Raw genomic sequence first — 25161 nt, 5'->3', positions numbered from 1 at the left:
TTTCCGTTTAGGATACTTTGGGAAGTCACATTTGACAGCTAAACAAGTGTCATGCAGGATGCGAGTGACTCAGGTTTTTGCCAGCAAGACTAAGGAACACTTAATACGATTAGCTGATTTAAACAAACAAAAAAGGCCATTTTCTTTTTCTCGGGTTCTGCATTCATATGGATATGTTGTACAACTTTTTTCCTACAAGATATAGTGTTGATTGGCAACTTCTGATTGAGGGAGTATAAATAAATGTGGTTGTGTGCCTGTCTTGTCTCCTCATCTATGGTTGGCCTCCGTATTTGAATTGAATGCTGCTGCTGGGATCTGAGTAAGATGATAAAAGGAAAATTAGTGAGTGTCATATTAAATTGATATTTCAGTAGAGTTATTTTGTTCTATGAATGTTCGCAGTAATTAATGGGTGTAGATCACATGTGATCTGAAAGCATAGTTTTTACACTTTAAGATTTTTTTTAGTGTGGTGCATTTTGTATTTTTACAGTACATAGTCTTAGTCATTATCAGAGTGGTCACTACATCCACTTCAAAACTATTTTTTTTACAAACAGCTTATTCTGATACTGCTGATAATAGAGCTGCCTTCAAAGTAGAAAGATTTTGAATTGTGCAGCTTGATTTGAAGTTTATTCTGATTCTGCAGAACACTGTACTGCCATTGAGACAGGTAAGAGAAATACAGAAAAACGTGTTTCAGGTAGGATGACAGGTTATCAGATTTATCTGTTTATTTATTTTTGACGGTGTCAGAGTTTGCGTTCATAAATAACAGCTTTCAAAATGTTTTCAGTATATATGGGAGTGCCTTTGTATGTAAGGTTTCCTTGAGGCTATGAGAATGTAGGATGTCATAGGTGAATCTATTAACATTTCTGTCCATTCAGCAAACCCGCCATAAGGTGAAAGTTTACAGGATTGTCGTGTTGGAGTTTCTTTTTGTCATATTACATTTACAGCAAGATGTGGGTAGCCTGGTTGTATTAGTGTTATTTTTGCCTGTTATTCCCATGCTTTGCTTAGCACAACTGGAATTGAAATGACTCTGAATGGATCCGATAAAGTAATCCTTGTTATTCAGATAAATTGACTGTGTTTTTTGACCTTAAACAGAATGAGAATTGTGAAGTGAGTATTGCAGATATTGAGTTTGATTTGGTGTCAGTTTTTTAAGTGGAGTTCTACTTTAATGTACCTGCCATTTTATTTTATATTCTCGATAGAAAAAGCAGTGACCAAATTTTACTTTGCCTAAAGTAACTATCCATTTAAATAGATTTGGTGTCAGTTTTTTAAGTGGAGTTCTACTTTAATGTACCTGCCATTTATATTCTTGATAGAAAAAGCAGTGACCAAATTTTACTTTGCCTAAAGTAACTATCCATTTAAATACCACAAAAAAGATGATCTGTGTTGTCATTCATAGATTGTGGTGTACAGTAACACTTGATTTTAATTTAAAGTATTTGTAAAGAAGTATTTTGTTTGTGTTTTTTTATTTGAATGTATCCTTGATTCTGTTAGTGTCTCTTATTTGACCTTGTTTTATTTACATCACAACATATATATACTTTTTAAATGCACATACGCATACTTTGTCTTGTATGAAGTATTATAATCAATCAGTATGCATAAAATGCATAAAATAAAACTATCAGAAAACACTTTACAAAGCTGACAAGAATATTCCATTCAATACCATTGAGTGAGGAGCAAATGTGGTTTTCTCACCAGAAACTTGCACCAGTCCACTGGAATAACTGTACTCCATTTAAGAATGTATTTGTATGTTTTCTGTAGTCAATAATAATTTTTAAAAAATATTTCTTTTTTGTATACTGACAATTTATTTCTACAGTTTGTTTATTATTACCTTTTTTTTTTTTTTTGCTACTATTTTTCTTTTATTGCATAACTTTTGTCAATGAAAGAAATGTTATTTTTCAGTGTATATATTTTTTCACTTAATGGGCATTTTGTAAGTTGTTTTCTTTTGCCTGTTGGAGATGTTTGCTTGTGAAACACTTATTTACAGATTTTTTTTTAATTCGCTTGAATCCTTAATATGCAATTCTCTTGTCTTCCAGGCTAATGTATTGTCCATGTTAAAATGCTCCTTCCTTATGGTTTCAGCTGAATTCCATCTACAGAGTCGGCCACGGAAATACTGAACCCTACGATCTGCCAAGTGGGCAAAATGCAGGATTGTAAAGAGTTTTCTCTGAGGGCTGAGATAGACCGCCTTTCTTCCGAGTTGCAGGAAGCCACTGAAGAAAACCTACAGGCTGCCCGCTATGGTCTGGCTGTCCTGGAGGAGAACACTGCTCTAAAAACCAAATACAGTGAGTTGGAGTTAGAGCATGAAGCACTCAAGCAAGAGCTGGAACATATAAAAGAAGTAAGTTATTGGTCACTCCAGTTTTATATGTCTCATGATATAATAAAGATGTCATTAAATTCTCTTTGTTTCACCAAACAAAATGCATATGCTTCAATTGTAAAGTCCTTACATGCAAATACTTTCTCTCTTACCAATTTATTTTTTCCTTTTTCTATGAGCAGACTTTGTAGTCTTGTGTGTTGGAAATCAGCTTTGTGGGATTATTTTGTTTATCAACGTAATGTTTTTTCCTAAGGAGCTTGAATCTGTAACAATATGTAGTTACTTGTGTTTGTTTAGTAATTGTCCAAATTCCCTGTAATTGGTATGAAATTGGCCTTAAAGCAGTGTAGCTATTAACTTTATTTGGGGAAAAATGTATAATGATTATGTGTATTATTCGGTTTATAATTTTTATAGGCCTAGAAAAATGCAAGTCATGATGTTACCTTTCTAATTGTTGAGAAAAAATCTGTGAGAAAACCTCATCTTAATTTGTTAAAGGTTTTTGTTACAAACGTGCAAGACTATTTTTCTGTGGATCTTTGCTTGTTTGCTTAGCTATGATTGATTATGGAATGACTGTGCTCACTGTCTTCTACATCTATTTCTGCCGGAGTATTTAAATTTCCTTTGGTAGAAATGTATGATTTTTTTTTCCTTCACTGTCTGAACTGGTGCTTGATTTAGTAGTTGGGTGACAAAAAATGTTATATCTAACATTAAATGAAATGTAAATTTTTTTTTTGTTATTGTTTTGTTTCTCATTTTGAGTTTCTAAAGAATTAGTGTAGCCTTTGTTAAACAATTGAACAGATATGAGTCCTAATATGACTCAGTTTCACTTCTCTACTTATAAATTTTGCTAGGGAAGTTAACATGTTGTCATCGTGTGGCTGTTTAACATTTCTGCATCATTGTCTGATATCTCATAGATTAAAGAAGAAATAGCTCAGATAGACCTTGACAAAAATGAATTGAATGCATTGGTATTGACACTATCATATATTTTTAATAGTGTTTTTTTGTAGAGAAAGGGTACCCAGTGTTTCTGGCCTAATGGACGGAAACATAATTTGCAAGGGGGGCAAGCTGTGGGGGAGAAATGGTTTGCCTCTTATAATGGTTCTGTCTGTTTAGACAATCTTCTGAATATCAAGTTCGAACATGTTACTGTTATATCAAACTGTAAACTAACAAATACATTGTGTGTCAAAAGCAAACCTATTTTGTTTGCTGAAACATTCATACAAACTGAATATCCAACCAGTAAATCAAGTGAAAAGTATGACAGAAACTGTTGGGTCTTACATTAAGTCTCCAGCATAAACAGTCATGAAAAGCGTCAACTTCTGCTGCTCTGCCTTGTCCTGTGAAATATCTTTAATGTTGCAAGTTACAGTATTTTGTGATTGCCAAACATGTTGACTACTGAAAGACACTATTTAGTGATCTCTGAATTTGTAAAAGGTATTCTAGTTTTTGTGGTCATTGATTTGATGTTTCCATTGGAGGTATTGTAGTGCTGTCCTATGGACTGAACCTTTAAGTGCTTTGTTGTAGAGACCTGCAATAACTCATATTGACTTAGTACTTCATAGGTGGGGACACAATTTTAGTGTTGCAGACAGAAATATGTGGTAAAGCATAAACATATGGAACTAAAATAATCTGAGTCCTTTAATTTTTTTTCTAGTTGCTACATGAAATGGAGTCGTTGTTACAGTTTCAAGTAGCTATGCTCTGGTCATGTTGGTGATTGTGCTTTGATCAGTGTGAAACTGGGTTTTGGGGTGGCTTACAAAAGAACATCACCAGTGTTGAAAAAGCTTGAGAAAATGGCTTTTTAGACCTACAAAAGTAACAAAAAGAGAACAGGACAAATGTCAGTTAATTTCCATTAACGTTATTGTGAAAGTAAACTGTGGTGCATGTTTAAAAGTTTTAGCATTGGGGGCGGGGAAATCCGGATTCTTTAAAGCAAGAGCTTGAAATATAAGCTTAGAAAAAGTTTAGTTTAATGAGAATATTCTGGGAGCAGTAGGGCAGTGCCTTAGTGCCATATCCAGCTTGATTCAAAAAACCTTTTCCAAAAGAGGGGATTTATGTACCAGAGAAGCTATTTAACTGGATAAACAGGTTGTTCCTCAGTTTTTACATCAGAGTTGAAATTATATTGCTGTCACATTCTTGATTTTGTGAGAGAGACCCTCTGAATAAACAGGTCGTTAAACAGAGACATATCCTGCAGAGTGCCTCCTTATACAGTTCACAGTAATTTAATACATTAATTCCTTTTGCTTCAAGATTGGTTGCTACATTTCCTTTATGCATACAATGCTTGTGTTGCTGCTATGGATTACTTGGGCGCTTGAGCAGATTACTGAGTGGACTGCCCAGTAATTGCAGTGGCAGGGAAAACAGTAATGTTACCAACAGTGTCACTACCTGCTGTTCTGTAATGCTATAAATTACAAATAGGAATTTAAAGATGTTCATTCTTAACTTAGCGCCCGCCCCAGAGTCCAGAGTCAAACGCAGCGGCTTTCCAAAACGCGGTGGCTTCCCAGAGTCAGTAGGTGGCGCCCGAACAACACAACCTCTGAGCGCCCAAACAACACAACCTGTACAGTCAAACGCAGCGGCTTCCCAAAACGCGGCAGATTCCCAGAGTCAGTAGGTTGCGCCCAAACAACACAACCTGTAAACTAGACTTGCACTAATCCACTGTGCTAGTAATGTAGATCACATAACGGCCATTCAATTTGGCGCCCGCCCCAGAGTCCAGAGTCAAACGCAGTGACTTCCCAAAACGCAGCGGCTTCCCAGAATCAGTAGTTGGCGCCCAAACAACACAACCTGTGAACTACACTTGCTCCAATCCACTGTGCCAGTAATATAGATCACATAATGGTCACAGACTCTAACCCAGCGGCTTCCCAGACTCAGTGGTTGGCACACGAACACCACAACCTGTAAACTAAACCTGCTGTGCTCCACTCTGCCAGCAGTCGGTGTCAGCAAAGGCAACGGAATCACGTCTCCACAAAAAGAAACCGCTTTTGTACAGATATGCTTATGTAATTAAATGACATTTCTGCAGACGCACCCACCCTCCATGATATGTCATCCATCCAGATATCGGACAGAACAGACACTGATTGCCATTCTTGGATTTCCGATCCGCTAGCGAATTGCGGGCTTACTTGTGTTTCATAAGGTGCATAACTGTATATAAAGTTCTATCCAATGTAATTTCCTAAATATGACATGTTTCAAGCTAATTGCGTCATGAATACTTAATTAATTGTTTTATTGCAAAACACTGTATTTCTGCTTTGGCCAAACAGTGTAAAATGTAACTATTTAGGTGTGACCAAATGCAATGGTAAATGCTGATAGTTTATTACAGCTGTGTTGCAACATTCCATTTTCAAAAAAGAAAAGTTAAAATGTTGCTTTTCAGGAAAAAATAATGACAAAACTCACATATGTATTGAACTTATTTCACAAAATATTACTTTTCTGCATAAGCTAAGAACACATCCAATATATTAGAATACAACCAAACTGATTTAAAATAAAATCAATTATTGATAAAATGATTAAGAAGGACATACTTAAAACAGAAAATATGGGGTAGTCAGAAAGCAAAGAACATACAGGTACAGCAGGCCCAAGAAAGTAAAAATACCTTTAAAGACACAGCAAACAATTTCACAAAAATGGCATTGAGTAGTTCCACAATAAGCTCATGAGGTGCTATTCAGAATATAAATCATTCACACTTAGGTGCTGTTCTTAAAAACTTCACAGAATATTATGCACACATTCTAAACCCTCTTTTTGTAGCTGTTTCTTAAATATAAATTCCAGGCAAATCAACCCATCACAAATATATTACAATCAATTTAACAAAAGTTCAATGTATGCATAAAGACCTCAGTATATGGTTTATATCTTTTGTTATATAGTATGTTTAAGTATATAGTGTATGTAATGTTAAGAATAACCAATTTCTGAAATGGCACATAATAAAAGTTGACAACTTGTCTATTGCAGCCCAAGCCTTTTACTCCTCAACTGAAGTTGACAGAGTGTACACAATAGTCTCTGCAGCATTCATGATCCCAAACCATTGTGGTGATGCAAACAGGAGAGGGACAATAAGAAAGTGCCTGCAGAGTACAGCAAATAACAATAAGAACATACAAGATCCGACAAACTAAAGGTGACCTTTAAGTCCATTGGACTTGTTTGGTTAGATAATTATCCTAAAATCTCATCCACTTGTTAAAAGTTATCAAAGGTCTTGCTTCAACAACATAACACTGTAATGTTCTTCAGATTCCTAAGACTATGTGAAATGTTTCCTGGCTTTAGTCTTAAATACACTTCCCTATAATTTCCACCTATGTCCTTAAAGTTTAGGATTGTGCATTTAAATGAAACAATTCTGCTAGATCAACTTTATCTATACAGAGTGCTGCCTTAAAACCCAAAACTGTTATATTGGTCATGATTTCATATGTTAGGATTTTCTTTTATGCTTGCAAATTGAAAATTACCCTTAAGATTTATCAGTGGCAGGAAACATGTTTGGCTTCTGTACTTTTTGCTAAATTCAAAAATGCGCAATATAAATAAAATAAATAGCATAGGTTATCTTATGTTATCAGTCAGATTTTTTTCAGCAATAGTCTGATTTCAGGTTTGTGCAACCTAATTTAAATTCCCCCAACATTTAGATAGATAGATAGATAGATACTTTATTAATCCCAAGGGGAAATTCACATACTCCAGTAGCACCTTACTGATACAAAAAACAATATTAAATTAAAGATTGATAATAATGCGGGTAAAAACAGACAATAACTTTATATAATGTTAACGTTTACCCCCCCCCCCGGGTGGAATTGAATAGTCGCATAGTTTTGGAGGAGGAACGATCTTCTCAGTCTGTCAGTGGAGCAGGACAGTGACAGCAGTCTGTCGCTGAAGCTGCTCTTCTGTCTAGAGATGACACTCTTTAGTGGATGCAGTGGATTTTCCATAATTGATAGGAGCCTGCTTAGCGCCCGTCGCTCTGCCACAGATGTCAAACTGTCTAGCTCCATGCCAACAATAGAGCCTGCCTTCCTCACCAGTTTGTCCAGGTGTGAGGCATCATTTACCCATTGTTCTTCAACTGTATGTTCCAAAAACAAGAATATAAAATTCAGAGATATTTTACAGTAGTAATAATTAGACTGAGAGGTATCCAAAAATCAAATCATATTATGTGATATCATCTACTGTTAAATTCTGCTCCATACTTGTAAAATTTTTATTTTTATACTGTATTGAGTATTGTATTGTACTGACCCCCTTCTTTTTGACACCCACTGCACGCCCAACCTACCTGGAAAGGGATCTCTTTTTGAACTGCCTTTCCCAAGGTTTCTTCCATTTTTTCCCTACAAGGGTTTTTTTGGGAGTTTTTCCTTGTCTTCTTAGAGATTCAAGGCTGGAGAGCTGTCAAGAGGCAGGGCCTGTCAAAGCCCACGTCTTGTGTGATTTTGGGCTATACAAAAATAAATTGTATTGTATTGTATTCAGTCTCCAGTTGATCAGGTGCTAATCGAGAATGGCTGATTTTCACTCCAAGTGACTCGCTCTTTAAATTAGCCCAACTCAAAAAAACAATGCTTTTCAGGATCTGTTTTTTCCAAGCTTTGTGGTAATTTAGTTGTAATGCTCAGCCACGCGGTGTATTATGGTACTTAAGGAGTTGCAGGAGTCATTTTGCTGCCGAACATCTTGCAAACAGAGTGGACAGTCAAACTTTAGAAGAGAGTGAAGGCAGGAACGTTAGCTGTTACATGAAAGAAACTGGAATAATAAACTGAGAAAAGAGAATCTTCGGAGTTATCCTGTACATGAAGAGGAACAGCAGATGTATATGTTGTCTAGCTGAAGTTGGAGCTTATGAAAAGACATGCACATCTTCGGCAGAAATTGAGAATGAGTTCAGACGTTTTCATTTGCCCTGTAATTAAAAAAGACAGTCCTTGGCCGAGTGTGGACGGTGAGCAAGCTTGTGTTTCATATAACAGCTGACAATTTAAATGGAAAAAGAACAAATATGAAATCAGCCAAATCTGGTAAACATGAAATCAGTGAAATACCTGATTGGAGCATCTGACCTCATGAGAAGTTAATCAAACTAAAAATTAGTTTAGCCATGCTGCATTTCTCCTTGCACCAATAACATGTAATTAGTTAATGTGTGTGCCTTGCCATTTATGATTGATGTACTTGGGATACATAGGAAGCCTATGGAGAATGTATGCTATAGTAAACTTTACCAGGTAATGAAAAGATTAACTTATTTTCGTGTATATATATATATATATATATATATATATATATAATATATATATATATATTATAATATGTGTGTGTACACAGTACATTCTTCAGCCCTGTTCAAGGCAGGAGACAATCCTGAACAGTTTGCCAATCCACCACAGGACCCACTCATAAAAATGCCCACACTCATACTAGAAGCAGAACTCAATCATTGTTAATTTCAAACATATTCTTTCTTGGAGGGGAAAAAAAATCTTTTCGATACTGGTGAATGTGGACGTTTTGCACATTTTCATGAATTACAGTATAAAATACGTGTGAATCCTATTAACTCAAAAAGCTACTGTGTTTTTATGACATGTGAATCAGCAAATTCTAGTAAATTACAGAAATGTTCAATGTGAAAATGTTCCCGGTTTTATGAATGAAAGCCTCTATTGTGTGCACAGTATAAATACACATTATTTTTGGTTCAATTGATGCTAGCTAACTTGCTGTCTCCTTAACAAAGTATTTCTTATGTAAATAGATGTTTTATTTTCTTATGCTCTGCACTTTATTCTTGTTTGAAAATATAAATGTTAGGTTTACATTGCTGCCCTTTTTTAACTATATCTTCCATACATTACTTGATATATAAGCCTGGCATGCATTAAAATGAAAATGCTCATACAAGCCCACAGTTCGCTTTAAGGATGTTTTGTTGCATACTCTTGCAGAGAACATCAGCTGTTGAATTGATGCAAAATTGTTTCATTTATTTTTTTTCAGTTGTAAACATTAGGTTTAAAATTTTCAGCAGTTACCAATGTCCTTAAGCTGTTCAAGTAATTAACTGACAGTAGTGATTTAAGGTATATGTTTTAGTTTTTTGGAAGTTTAAATGGAAAAGTTTAATTTTCAGCAAAATGTGTGACATGAGAACATACTAATGTCCCCTTTTTGGACAAAGTAAATATACTATGTGATACATACAAGTGCATCTCCCTATAAAGAATCCTTTTGAAGTATACAATAATAGCCTTGTCTTTAGTATGATTTGTTTTGAACAATATGCTAAATAAAGCCTTATAAAAAAAAAAAAAAATAGGAATTTTGCATTTGGAGCCAAAGATGGGGGGAAAAAAAGTTTTTTTTTTCTCCTTTTTCAAGGATAATAACAATGGTGCTGATTTTTAGCATTTGAATATAAATAATATCACTTGCTAATTTATTTATTTATTTTTTTTTGGTTTTGTTTTTCTTTAATGTTAGGTAATGTGCCATGCACTAAACATTATTCCCATATATTTTAAGATTATCTGTTTTATTTAATCTCTATTGCCATGTAACCATTCAAAGTGTATAGACATGTATTATTTCTATGTATGTATGTGATATATAATAGTTGCAGTTTGGTATGTTGTGTCTAGCAGGGAGAGTTATCTCCACGAATGGAGCTGGGCGATATGGACTTAAATTTACATTGCAGTTATTTTGAACAAAACTACAATATTCAATATATCTCAATATATTCTCAAAACACCTTCAATATTGAAGATCAGCACAATGTATACCATAAGCCTGGTATATTTTCTCACATTAATAATATAAAACAAAGGAAACTTTTTTTTTCTTCAACATGAAACAATTTCATAAATAGTCATGTCTCAAAGACAATTTTCAAGTACAGTAACAAACAATATTTATTTATATAGCATGTTTTCATACAAATGATGTATCTCAAAGTGCTTTACAAGATGAAGAAAGAAAAAAAACATAAAAATAAAATTAGGCAACATCAACTAACAAAGAATAAAGTAAGGTCTGATGGCCAGGGAGGACAGAGAAAACAAAACATAAAAACAAAATCTACAGGGGTTCCAAGGCCATGAGACTGCCCGGCCCACACTTGGCAGCAGCATGTTTTTTTCAACCATTGTTACTTTATGTCTGTTTTACTTAATTTTGAGCTTCCAATGGCATCAGTATCTGTCAATTAGTAAACATACTGTAGCTGTCTCTCTCACCCTGTTTGACTGTTTATTTAGAAAAAGATATAGCTCCTAATTAATTGACATTCACAAATAACATAACATATCATAATATTGTAGATATATTTTTTGTAATTTACGTAATTTATAATGGTTTCATATTATTTTTTTGCATATACCTGCCTTTTCTCACTCTGGTCTGAGAGTCACAGAATAGAGCTCAAAGGGCAACAGTACGTATTTCTAATCATTTTAATGCCTATTTTCTAAACATAAAGAAATCCAATTCTTCAATCTGATGACATTTACTTTTATGAGTGGTCTAAAATAAATAATGAAAAAGAACAATTAAACCATTCAATTAATAAAATACAATATCTTTACAGTGCTTTTGGTAGCTCAAGTCAAAACCATTTTGAAAAATGTATCAAGCAATTCTTGAAGCAGAACTACAAAACAAATCACAAAGACTTAAAGTACGGTGAGTACACAAGGACAAAACAACACTAAAAGGGATGAGATTACACAACACTGAAACTTAATCATTCAGAAAAGGGTTTGTCATAGGCATTAGGAAGCTTAATGAAGCATGAAAGTAAAATCGCCAGTAATGCAATTTACCTCATAACTGATGCACAAACTTTGAAAAATGAAAAAAAGGAGAAAAAAAACACAAAGGATGCTGTTTTATTTCTGCTTGATGCTTCATGCACATCTCACTTTTGCTGTGATGTGAATTACTGACTAATGTAGTTATTTGACACTGACAAAGCACAAGTATTTTCTGTGGGCAAGTTAAGTTAAAAGGAGGCTATGAAATATGATAGTCGCTGTAGTTTTTAAACCTCCGACCCCATGCTGTTTGTCCACTCATACGCTGTGCATTAGAACAGCAAACATTTTATGGAACTTTGGTTAGCAGGGGCCTGTTTTGCAAGGGAGGCAGAAGAGTGAATTGAAGGCATTGCTCATGCTAAGATGGCCTTTTCATATGCATGTTTTTGTTTAGATGCTGTACTGCTTGAACTGCCATCTTGGGAAAACCAAACAATTTGCAAACAGCAGTATAAACCCTACCTGTTCTAAACACTTCCTCTTCTGATCCTTGCTCAATTTTTTTCATGTTGAACACTGCCAACCTACATGGGAGTCAACATAGACATGCTTATAAAGGGTGTTGGCGAGTTTGTTGATTTTATTTAACATTCAGAAGAAGTTGTGAAAAATTAAATAAAACACCATGATAATTGGTTTTTCTATACAGACTTTTATTAAGTAATGAAACAAAAATTCAGTATATTAGCCAGCACAAGATTCAGCTTTGGGAAATGCCCTGTGGCAAGTTAGTCCTGCTTATAGTGTTGCCACAAAACTGCAACTGTGGAAAACTGATAACAACAAAATAAAATTATGACACAAATAATGTGATACTTAGCTTGTGTTAAAAAATCGTTTGGCTTACATTTGAAATCAGACTTTACTAGGATAACCCCATTCAAAGTCCAGAAGATTGAATGCAACTACAGCAGTTAGGAAAATCACAGTTTCACTAACAGTATTTTAAATTTTCATGTTAACCTTGAACTTGGTCAAACTTCAAGAGTGTGTGTCTTCTTTATTCCATTTAGTAAACTCTGGGTTGTTTTCTATAAAGTACATCTTCTTTCAGCTGCACCCATTAAGGGGTTGCTACAGTTGATCATCTGTTTCCATCTATCCCTGTCTTTTATATCATTTTCTTCCACACTGACAGCCTTCATGTCCTCCTTCACCATATCCATAAACTTCCTCTTTGGCCTTCCTCTTTTTTTCTTGCCTGGCGGATCCATCCTGAACATTATTTTCCCGATGTATTCCTCATCTCTCCTCTGCACATGACCAAACCATCTCAGTCTAGCCTCTCTCACTTTGTAAAGTTATATAGTTTTATATATTTGCTATAAATTTCGTATTCACTTTAAATGTAGTTTTGCCTCCATGTATATTAGTAGAAGAATCTCTTTTATTCGCCAGTAGTTTAATGTACAGGAATTTAGCTTGGTAGTTGGAGCTGCTTATAATAGAAAAAAACTTACAAATAACAAGTTAACCAACATACCTCAGAGGAATTAGCAGCATGCAGTATTTGCTGCATTTTACCTAGATTAGAGTAGATGGTTGTAAATGCTAATACACAAGATTCATCAGTCCCTTTATTTATTGGGGTGGGGGACAGGGAGACTATTAGGGATTCAGGGGTGTGTACTATTATTATATTACATAGTAGCTGTTTGGTGTCTGTTGTGATTGGATAAGCGCATTTGTTTTTTATCAGCTAAGTAAATGATGATTAAACGTTTAGAGCAAATTCAGAATATTTACAAAGTTCAAGTTGTTCAGCTATTGTAATTGTTAATGTAATTTAATATAATAAAGACAGTTTAAAACATTAAAAAATAAAATAATATGTTTACATTTTGTATTACTGTACATTGTATTTTTAAATACCACCTATTTTCTTAAAGCATAACTTTTTAAAATTCATTTGGCAGTGGTGCTTATTAGGCATGGCCCTACACTCAGGTGTCAGTGAATTGTATACTCGGCACCCAACAGTCATCTCTTCAAGCTGCCAGTTTCTCCTTCCTTTATGTTATTGTGCTGCTAAAATGTGTGTATTATAAATAAATGCTTGACGCAATGTAATTTATAGAAGAAAACTGCAATTTTTAAAATGTGACAGGAGTCGGCTAATTTTTATCTCTCCTCAAAAAAGTCCTCTTTCTTATTTTTAGGAAAATATACATCGTGCATTGTGTATTGGCACAAACCCTTGAAGGTATATGTTTATCAGCTTGAAAGCTATAATGGAATTGGATGATCTTAAGGAGTAAAATAAATGCATCCTGTATACATTTGAAATAATGCCTGTTTACATAATATAGACATTTTTATATAAAAGAGGATTTTAAAATTATTTTATTTTAGTTCTGACAAATAATTTCACTCACATTATATTTACATTGCCCTGTTCCATTCTTGATCAAGTTGTTTAAATATACTGCATAGAAACATGTCTGTTTTACCTTGCTGAGAGTGTTCATAAATGATGTATGTTTACATATGTATAAATAACCGAATGTACAGTAATGTCTTTCTTCAAGTAATTGCATCACTGCTAGGGTGTTTTTCTGTTTTTCCTAGTCTGACTTGGTCCTAAGAACTGTTTGCTTCTTTTGTGTATTTATCAGTAATGGTAGTGTGGGCTTTTACTTTCACATATCACAAGTAAAGTTGTTCAGGCATTCTGATATATCACTAATTTTGGCTGCACAGAGCTTCTTGGCTTTAGTTTGCTTTCCTAATTTGCAGTAATTTTATTTCTTGTGAATGAATTTTCAATTAGGGCTGGTCAATATATCAAATTTTTAGATTTGATATTTAAGGAAAGTTAATATGCAAAATCACACATCGCAGTGTCCATCAATTGTATTTGATTTTCCACAACTTAGGAATGTTAATTAAAATCTGCAAAATCTCCAGCAGATACAGTAAAAACAGCAGCCATAGTAATCTTGTGAATTATTGAATGTTTATCGGGTAGGGCTGAGTGTCAGCACTGATGTCCCGATTCGTTTTGATTTTACCTTGATTGAATTAGTATGCACTGATTTATCTGAAGTGCTGGTCTTTTTAAAGATTACTTAACCAAGCATAGAGAATGTTAACATAATGTGGAAAATTTCAGTAACACTTTATTTGAAGGATGTCTACATAGTCACATGCTCTGAGTTTAAGTAGCAATACTTGATTACTAATGAACAGTCATTTGCAAGATGGGGAACAAAATATTGCTCTTAAAAAAAACAAAAAAAAAAACAACTGCACTCATTCAAAATATACTGCATGTATCTGGTCTCCTTGTTTTAATACAAAGCAATGACATCTACTTTATAAAATATCTATATCATCTTATGGATATTATAAAATAATTAAATATTGCTTATTAAGTAATAAGTATGTTCTTTATTAACCTGTTCATGTGTTATGAATCTCCATGTTGACACCCTTCAGCTCAATTGTTACTAAATTTATTCCCCTGTTGGACATTTAAAATAATCTTGAATTAGTCAAGTTTAAAGATACAGCGGGAAGACTTGTGTCTATACATACCTTAATAATTAATAAGTTACTCATATCGTCAGTTGCTCACGTGTAGCAGTCATGGTAATCCATCTCGAAAATGTGTCCTCTCAGTTCCCCCTCAAAAAGTAAACTTTTTAAAGCAAGAATCTAGAGCTGATGCTTGTTGACAGCAGTGTCAGAAGAATGGAACATAAAAGGCAAAGAACCAACTATTGTGACTGACAACAATGCAGTACAGCTGATGGAGCTACTTCACATCAGCTGCATTGTGCACACACTGACTTTGGTATCACAGGCTGCTGTGAAAATTCCAATAGTTGCCCGCTTGCCTGGCTGGGTGAGGCACGTTGAAAACATTTTTCCACCATAGCAGTACAGCTAGGTATGTATTTAAATAGACAGCAATGTTTATTAGACTTACCAACACACAAACTTATAATTGATGCGGTCATGCGATGGAACAACACATTGGAGATGTAAGAAAGATTTTTGAAACAGCCAGACATCTCAGCAGCTCTGTATATAGGCAGCGAGTTTGCTCCCAGTGTGACTAGCATGTGGCATTCTTTATCTGCAACACATTCACTACAGGTGCTCAGGTGTTTTTAATATAGTGATGAGATTGTCACTAACAGGCAATTGTCATTAACAGGCGTGTTAGCAACATTTACTGGATCGGATGCCAAAAACAAAGATAAGGAAAAATCTACATATAGTAATTGATCAGGGTAGAGATTCACGATATTGATTTTAAAACTTTAAGAATAGATATTGAATCATTTAAATGAAAAATAACAATAAATCAGACAATTAATACTTTTACCCAGACCTAGTTATGAGGAAAACTGTATTACTGGGCATTTTGTTTTCATTGTAAGTTTGCATATACAATTTGTTTAGCATGTGAATTAAGCACCCTAATTACAATAATTGATATTCAAGGTATAGCCAATTCAATTTGCTTAAAGATTTGTAAATACGTTACCTTGGTGATCTTGGAATCTGTTAGGAATATTGGAGGAAGTTAAATTCTAATCATTTTACTTTGTGAGCAGAGATTAATAATAGGATAATAAAATATCAATTAATAAAATACAAATCTTTGTGATTTTTTTTTTTAATGCCAAATTTTAATAGGGAGATGCACTTCACTGTTCATGAGTATTGAAAGTGAAAGTTTCGCTGATTAGCTGAAATGGCTCAGTTCTCACTAAAATATCACTGCCCTCCTCAGAATTTCAAGCACCAACTTATAGATCCTTTCCTGGAGTGCAGCCCTGTAAAGTACTTATATATACAGTAGAGAAAGAAGCACTGGATGCAAAATATAAGTTGCCCAAACACAATTTCAGTACTTACTATGCTCGTAAAAAAATAAATACTCGTACACATCATTCAGACTGATACAGACAAGAAAAAGCATGCATATGAAAGTACTGTATGTAAATTGAAACTATTACAAATATTGTAAATCATAAAACAATACATGTATAATACCAAAATGTGCATGTCTTATAATCTGCGTTAATGAAGCAAGATCTTTGTCTTTCCTTATATAAAACCGATAAACTCCAAGAGAAAAAAAGAGGGAGAAAGCAATGTTTACTGACTGGCAGACGCAGATGCCAGCAGGGCAGGTAAGGTGCTGAATGCATTACATATAATGGAAATTCAAATGTAAGTAAAGATTGCATTATTTAAATTTCAGATCAAATGAGAGACTGAAGATAACCTGAATTAATTAATATATGTAAATTATGAAGTTGATATATTGATTAAGTTTACTACCTTGTAGCTCCAGGGACAAATAGGTTTGACTCCCCAGCACAGTTATCACCTGTTTGCATATTTTAGCCATGTTTGCATGATGTTTTCTTCAAGTACTCCATTTTACTGCTCTCGTCATCCAAATTCTTACATTGTAAGTTATCTGAAGATTAAAATTGCCCATTACAAGTGAATGTTAGTGTATATGTGAGTGTGCCCCATGTTGGACTGGTACCCTGTCAAGTCTTACTCACCACATAACAACATCTTTTGCTCGGGTCTCTTGTTCCCTGTGATCCTGAAATTGGTTAATTGAATTAAGGTAGTTATACTATGAAATTTTAAAACACTCGAGTAATTGTGTTGAATTATATCTTCAGCCCATGGATAAAACTTTAGTTAACACCTGACACTGGCACAAAACTAAAATATCCAAGTTATTTATTTTGATATTTTAAGAACAAAGTCTAATGTTAGTTTTCAATATTACACATTATTTTTTAAGTGGAATTATTAAAAAATCAGTTTCACTTATATGCACCACAGCAAAATTAACATAAAAACGTGAAGCAAAATATGTTCTTAGTGAGTTAATCTTATTTAACCGAGAGAGCTTTAAAATGCCATGCCTAAGACTGCCATCTCCGCTTTAAATTATTCATCATGTGCCATTATTAATAATGAATTATCAAAAGCAGGCAAAGCTGACAGATACATTTCTTAGATTATTGCACTGCAGTTCATCTCCTCATCATATTACCTTCTTTTATTTTTGAGTCTTGTTTAATAAATGTAAAATTTAAAATATATCTTACAGGAATCATTTATAACTTTGCTGTTGCTAATAAGAGCAAAGAATTTAGCTAAAACCTTATGTCTATCCTGCTTTTAAAACTCAGACACTTAATTGCACGTTTCTAGCAGATATCACATTTTTTGTGACTTTGGATTCTTGGGTTGTTTTTGAATTCAGTGTGAACAAATCTATGTGTCAAACAATTATTGATTATTTGGTGCTTCTCAAAATGATAATGTCTGTTTAAAGGAGCTACAGAACATGGACACATTGTTATTTTCATATAAATTATACATTACTGCACATGAATGTCCTTTGATAATTTCTTCAGTTAGTATGACAGTAATTATGAAACTCTGGGGTGATTTAGCTTGGCATTTAGCTTCTCAGTCTCCTTTCTTTAGAGCCTTTTCTAAACGTATCTGCTTACAGTACTGCTGGCTTGCTGTTTTGACTGAATGCCATTATAGGTTGTGCACACATTCTCCACAGCATATTGTCCAGTCACGCATCTGGGGGATAAGTGGGTGAAGGGATTGTAATTGGTAAGGCCCTTCCCTTGTTAATTTTTATTATAATGTGAGATTATGTTTGTGTTATGTATTCTTTATGTTATGTAACACCCTTCAAAGAGTAGAGAACATAGAATCTAATAGTCCAGAAGACAAAAAACAAACTACCTTTTTTTTTCTTTTTCATACCTAAAATGTGTTATGTTCTGCACTTAATGTAACAAAAACACTTCACCATATTTTTCATGAAATAGTTTTAATTTGAAATCTACCTTTTCCTTCTGAAAAACAACTGATAGTGTGTTAATTTTGTACATATGTATATATTTTGTTAAGTTTTAATTGTATAGTGTTTTTCTTGTTTGAGCCAATTAGGGTTGTCTCAAGACCCTATTTTATGATACAAAGTCAATACTAAAGATCCAAGAACATAATAGTGGTAGTCTTTTTATAGTATCAGTAGTACAGAGAAGTTTTGTTCCATACTCATGCAAGATTATTAATTACTTTGGAAGGCACACTAATACGTGAGAAAATCTGGAATAAAACTTCAAACTGAAATGGTTCTGTCGTGATGATACAGCAGTATATCAACACATGTCAAAAAGAAAAAATACAGAAGTCAGGTCTCAAGTCACATGCTTTAAGTTTAAGGCAGGAGAATTTCAGTGTGTGAGTGCAAGGAGCCGTACTTGTTACCGTATTTAAAACAAAAAAATAAATAAAGAGCCAGACAATCGCACAGACTTGCATTATTGACACTTTTATCCCATTTATGGAGGTAGTCTGGAATTAGATTTATCCATGCTTTGACAGTGAAATAACGTTAGCGATTAGATGAGGTGCAATCGCTTAAATTCTACTGTCACACATTTGTAAGAATAGATTAAAAGATAATGAGATGAATCACTTTTTAATAGTATCCTCCACAATTCCAGTAGAGGATGAATACAAAGCCGGCATTCAATTGAATGTACTGAGCACTTTTACAGAAATTCATGATCCCAAGATTCCGTCCATTTTCTAATTGGTTTATGCACTTCAGGGAGTTCGGCTTCACACACGTCCACAATTACTTATATAGGATTGTGAATGTGAGAGGACTGACAGTGCTAATAACAGCTGTAGAAAGTAAACATTGAGGCAAGATAACATAAGCAGCCCCTTGTGTTAATACCAAAATAAAACTTATTTAGTGTTACAATGCTTTGAAGAACAAGGGACATCTTCCTATTAATACAACATATATTGTATTAATTAAAACACGTAATCACTCGGTTAGCAGGACAAGCAAAAACACATATTTCAGGTGCTAAATATGAATTTACAAACCTAGAATGTGCTTCATTCAGTTGACTTTTGAGGGAAGACTGATGTTTATTAGTATAATTAGTAAAAGCACACATCATATATTTGAATGATATGTTGAAGAATTTAATGCTGCCTCACATTTTTAAATTTATTGAATACAGGTAATAACAGTCTGAGGAATTTTTTAATTCTGGATTTGTACATAGGCATATGCAATAATAAAGTATGATTACTAACATAAGAAAACTTGAAAACGGCAAAACAAAGTCTGTTTTACAGGATTTCTGAAATAAAGGAATTACATAAAACTGACACATTTCATTTCACATAGGAATCTTTAAAGTTGGGACAATTCAAAAAAAAAAAAAAAAGAGGGACACATTTGGAATTTTAAAGCCATAGTTTGTGGCATTTATATTTTTAAACCAGGTAATGATGCAAATATAAATCTTATCATATCAAATGTTACAAACATAACAGAGTGGTTCTCTGACAAACAAGACTTGTTGTTACAAAAACAGCTTTAAAGAGTTTGTTTAAATGTAAATACCCTGAATTATCTTGGAATTCAGTAATTCAACAGTACAGATATAATAATGTTTACACTTTTTATTTTTAGTATTGATTTTAAGCAGTATTTTTCAGTTACAAGAGATAACTGTCAGAGAATAAATGTAAACTGTGCACATCTACTATATAATAAAACACTAAGGTTTGTTTGTATGTGCCTGGTCCCTGTGAGAAATCTGATTGGTCAGTTTGGCTTGGTGGCACGATTTGAAAGATGAAGTGCAAATGTGAAACACACAAGGAAGAGTAAAGGCATAGGAGACATGAGTTCTGTACAAAGACAGGAAGTATAAAAGTGGGCAGGAGGCGAGCAAGGTGCCACAAAATGACAGAAACTGACAAGTTATACTTCCTTAGAAGGCTTGCGTCCTTCAACATCTGCAATAAGATGCTGCAGATGTTCTATCAGACGGTTGTGGCAAGAGCCCTCTTCTATGCGGTGGTGTGCTGGGGAGGCAGCATTAAGAAGAAGGACGCCTCACGCCTGGACAAACTGGTGAGGAAGGCAGGCTCTATTGTTGGCATGGAGCTGGACAGCTTGACATCTGTGGCAGAGCGACGGGTGCTCAGCAGGCTCCTATCAATTATGGAGAATCCACTGCATCCACTAAACAGTATCATCTCCAGACAGAAGAGCAGCTTCAGCGACAGACTGCTGTCAATGTCCTGCTCCACTGACAGACTGAGAAGATCGTTCCTCCCCCAAACTATGCGACTCTTCAGTTCCACCCGGGGGGGGTAAACGTTAACATTATTCAAAGTTATTGTCTGTTTTTACCTGCATTTTTATTACTCTTTAATGTAATATTGTTTTTTGTATCAGTATGCTGCTGCTGGAGTATGTGAATTTCCCCTTGGGATTAATAAAGCTATCTATCTATCTATCTATCTGTCTGTCTGTCTGTCTGTACATTTGGAGTGCCGGTCGAGAGGTTCACACACACAAGAATACCAAGGAAAGGTGCTGAATACACATGGGGCAACAGATACCAATACTTTCAAATTTATTCTGTTACTTGTTATCTTCAACAGTTAATCTGGTTAGTACTAAAATAAATCGGGTAGTTCATGATGATATCATTCTTTATAAATCTTTATTGGATTAAATTTTATGCATGAATCGCCCAGAGTTTATTACTCACCATTTGTTGCTACTGTGGGAGGGATTTCTATCTCTGACACACGTTTCAACCCTGCATTGTATTTTGATATTTATGAATGCCAATACTAGTTTAATTAAATTATAGTTGGGTAACTACCTGATGAATATGCCAATATTTTAAAGCTGTTGTTAGTATTAGTGTTTTTATGTTGTGTTACCGGTACATAAAAAGGCCCAATATTGTTAATTTAAATAACAGAGATACTTTAATAAAAAGCCTTTGAATGTGATTTCTGTTTTTGCTATGGTATTGAACGGTATCGATTATTGTAAAATTTCACTTGTGTTGGTATCATGACAGTCCTAGTGGCAATTCCAAAATCAGCCTGAGACGCTGAAGAAATGAATAGGCTGTGTTTATTTATACCATTTTGCTTCAGTTACAGGTGCCTTTCAAACAGTTAAAAGTTAAGTAAACTAAATTTAGTGTTAAAATTTTTAATTTAGCTAGCAGTTTTTGGCATTGTGTATGCTAACAGCGATGTTTTTACTGTATGTTTTATGTTTTTAAATCACTTTTATGCCTTTTGCAATCCTAGTCTTTTGAATACAAGAGATAACAATGTTTTGTTATTTCTTCCCTTTTTATGTAAACTACTGTATATAGTGAACTGCTTTATAAGCTGTCATTTTATTTTCTTAAGGCACTTGCAGACTCCCTGAATAATCATAAGAAAGCAACAGCAGATGGGGAAAAACATGAGGAATCACTACTGAGAGAAACTGCTTCCAAAGAGGCTGCCATGGAAGAAAAGATTGAGGAATTACAGTCTGACCTGAAACAAGCCAGAGTTAGTCTAGCCAACACCAAGGCAGAGAACGAACGGTTTGTTTACATCATGCAAGACCTCAAAAAGGTACTTTACTTTGAACTCAGACCTCTTTGAGTTCTTTAAGCAATCAAAATTTACCTTATTTTATTTTATTGCTTAAAATCCTCTTGCATAGAAAGTGTTGTAAAATAGCAAAGGTTTAACTTTTACTGAATGATTTAACTCTACAGTATTAATAAGTAGTTATTCTAAGACTGGTTTTTTTCATCGATGTTCTTAAACAAAATTGCTGCTGTGAAATGTTTTGACTGATGACATCAAACACTACAATTTGGTTGAAATGTATTCTTTGGAGGCCTTATTTTATTTCTGGAAATACAATCAAATCAATATACTGCTTGCTCACAAATATACACCAAGTATACATGAGTAAAAGTTGTTTTGTTTTTCTTTAAAAAAACAAAAATTATACATTTCCTCAAGGGTAAAAACATTTTGATTTGACACTTTTTTCTTTCGGTAACTTACTGTGTTACTTTCAAAAAGGTTTTACTACTGTCATCATCACTGTCATTTTCAGTAGATGTGTCAAGGTGAACTTGATAGGATATATGCTGGCAAATGAAACCTTTGTCTTTATGAAACTGTTTTGTCTTGGTAGAGTAATATATATATTGCTCTACTTTCCCCTATTGTATTATTAATATGTAGCCTTAGAATGCCTAATCTCACAGACTTACCACTGTTTATAAGGTATTTTTGTATATAACTTATCCCCACCTTCCCTTCTATATCTATAACCTTAGGCAATTAGAAATAGTAAAAGACAAGCAGAAGTTAAGTTACAGTTTAAACAATGTATTAGTATTATTGATAATATTCATAAATAATAACAAAATGCAAAGTACATTTGAATATCGGCAACCATACAACCTGATTAAATGATATGTAGTTCAGGTGGCACACAGACTTCTGGTTACTTAAATGTTTCTAGTTAAGGCATCATTGATGTTCAGCTTTCAGCCACATGTCTGTTCAAAATGGCTGCTGAGCTGTGCTGTTCATTGTGTTCTCTTCAGGTTAGCAATAAAGATGCTTCTTCATTATATGTTGGTTGGTAAGAGAGAGATACTGAGGTTAAACACATACATTTATAGATGTTCTGTCCAATCCCGAGAGCCAATAGCACATCATGGTACTTAAAGGCTTCTGACCAAACAGCCATACTTCAGACCAATGGGGGAAATAGAACATCTTAACACCTGCCCCCAAACCATATGTTAAAGTACACCTTAGCCCATTTGCGGGGGTAGAAATGACTTTAGCAAAGAAACACTTGCCAAACTGGTTTAAAAGACACATCCCCCAAATCCTGTCGTAAAATTCAAACAGACCCATTCCTAAAGGGGGGGGGGGGGGAGAGACACTAAATTACACTGCTTTGTCTAAATTACAAATAAAGATATACAGTACAAAATATTCATCAAGTTATATGTAAAATCTCACATCACAACACTCCACCCCGATGAATGTTTTGTACAATGTCTTTATAAACAGTCTTAATTGTTTAACGAGTCTGTTGCATAACTTGTGTATTGATTTGCAGTATTTGCTGTCCCAGTGTTAAAGGTTGTCCATGACCATTTGTCCATTACATATCTTCTTTATTTCAAAGACAATCTGAAGAACTTGGATGCGCTTCTGATGACTTGTATCTGCTCCGGCTTGCTTCAACTGTTCCTTTAGCTTTCTGCAGTCTTCATATGTCATCAGATCTGGTAGCTCAAAATGAGACAAGTCCACACCTTCCACTAAACTAGCCCACTGCAATTTAAGTCTATTGTGAATTCTTAAAACTGACCTTTGTTCTTTACTGGTTTTGTGTCTAACTGCTAATTAGACCCCTGTCCCAAACTATCTGTTTAAGCATATGCAGCTGTACAATTAACATTAAAATTTGAAAGGTAACATGCCACAGGTGCCAGTAGAACCACTTCTGCCCAAGTGAGAGCACATGTGCCACTGCATAAACTGTTCACAAACCAACTTTTGTGACCTCTCTTCACACATTTGGGGTTGACTTAGTTGCCTCTTGTGCTTTCCTACCCATGGTGCAACTCTTGACTGCCATCAGCCTTTACCAGTATAGGCTGGCATCACCACCATGAGAAATCACAGCTATGCAACTCATCATTCCCCCTGTAGGCCACCCCTAGAATTGTTTGCTCACCATATGCGTACTCGATGTGCTAAACACCTCGGTTCAGAATTGGCCCACTGGTCCTCTGCTTGCACCACAGCTGACAACCTCAGCAGGGCTTCCGTATTTTCCCAATTAAAACTATAACTAAACATTGGAACCCATATATCTTGCAAATGTACCAGCTGCACCTGCTTTCCTGAAAAGTTCACTAATTTTCTTAGTATACATTTTCCTTAATAATAGTATTATTATTATTATATTAATTATCCCACTTAATTAATTAATACCCAGAATGTATACTGTATGAACCCAAAATTAATCCTCTTATTTTGGCATTCCTTACTGGTTTGTTCAGTTTCCACCCCTTGGAATATAAATTTGCTGCAGTAATGAACAAACCTTTCGTTTTAAACTATAGCCATTCTGACTAGACTTATTATTGCATGACTTGTGGACTTGTTACTCACTTAAACCCCAGTAAGTGTCTTTTTCTTGCTGTCTGTTCAGTTCTTCTTCATGTCTTTGTCTTTAGTCTTTGCCTTTGGTCTTTTCCGCTGTTTATCCATTCCGCTATGTAGGCAGGTCTGCAAAATGGAAGGTGACAAAGCAGTTTCTGTCCATCTCATCTTCTTGGTTGTTAACCTGGTGCCAACACTCAAACTTTGCTTCCTGGCATTCATTGGAACAGCTTGGCCACTAGTGCCACTCTGCTACAATGTGCTAATGGTAACCCAATCTCCTGCATGAATTTTACTCTGCTAATTGCCTTCACTATTTATTACCTGCACAAACCCAAACTCCGTAAAACCTTACAATAGAAGTTGCACTATTACAAAAGGCCAGAAAATTGAAACAGAAATAACTATTTCCCTTTCCTGTCTTCCTGCGCTACCCTTCTATTTTTTTCATTGCCTGTGTGTCCTTTTTTTTTTATTTTATGGTAACTGAATGTGTGGGCTATAACCTCTCCAAAATCCTAATGCTAGATCCAGCATCTCTCCTAAAACTGACCTGTGTTCTTTACCCAAGACCAGCTCACTTTTCTCCATTTTATTACTGGGAGATTCATAGGCTGTCTTTTTAAACAACTGGTCAGTCAGGTTTCGATTTACTGAACCTAAGTGTGTGTGCTTTTTAATTCCTGCTGGCCCCAGCACAGCTGTTAGGACTTTCACACCCCTGTGCATTCCTGACTTGCTGCCTGAGCTTGGAAACCTTCCTGCTGCACC

The 25161-nt window shown here is 34.6% G+C and overlaps 1 protein-coding gene across 4 annotated transcripts in view; it reads left to right on the top strand.

Moving 5' to 3' along the window:
• Positions 1 to 25161, top strand: part of zgc:162200 (uncharacterized protein LOC558638 homolog) — a 96121-nt gene that overhangs the window by 963 nt on the left and 69997 nt on the right. For 3 of the 4 annotated variants that reach the window (XM_028813252.2, XM_028813248.2, XM_051933979.1), the window contains exons 2-3: positions 2143 to 2407; positions 21601 to 21813. In XM_028813252.2, coding sequence (XP_028669085.1) covers positions 2207 to 2407; positions 21601 to 21813 — 414 coding nt within the window. In that variant the 5' untranslated portion in view covers positions 2143 to 2206. Of the gene's footprint in view, positions 1 to 2096; positions 2408 to 21600; positions 21814 to 25161 lie in introns of all 4 variants that reach the window. The other variant, XM_028813249.2, reaches the window with a different exon arrangement.

Source organism: Erpetoichthys calabaricus, chromosome 11 (genome assembly GCF_900747795.2).
Source record: "Erpetoichthys calabaricus chromosome 11, fErpCal1.3, whole genome shotgun sequence".
Classification (NCBI taxonomy): domain Eukaryota; kingdom Metazoa; phylum Chordata; class Cladistia; order Polypteriformes; family Polypteridae; genus Erpetoichthys; species Erpetoichthys calabaricus.
This window is presented reverse-complemented; position numbering and strand designations above follow the sequence as displayed.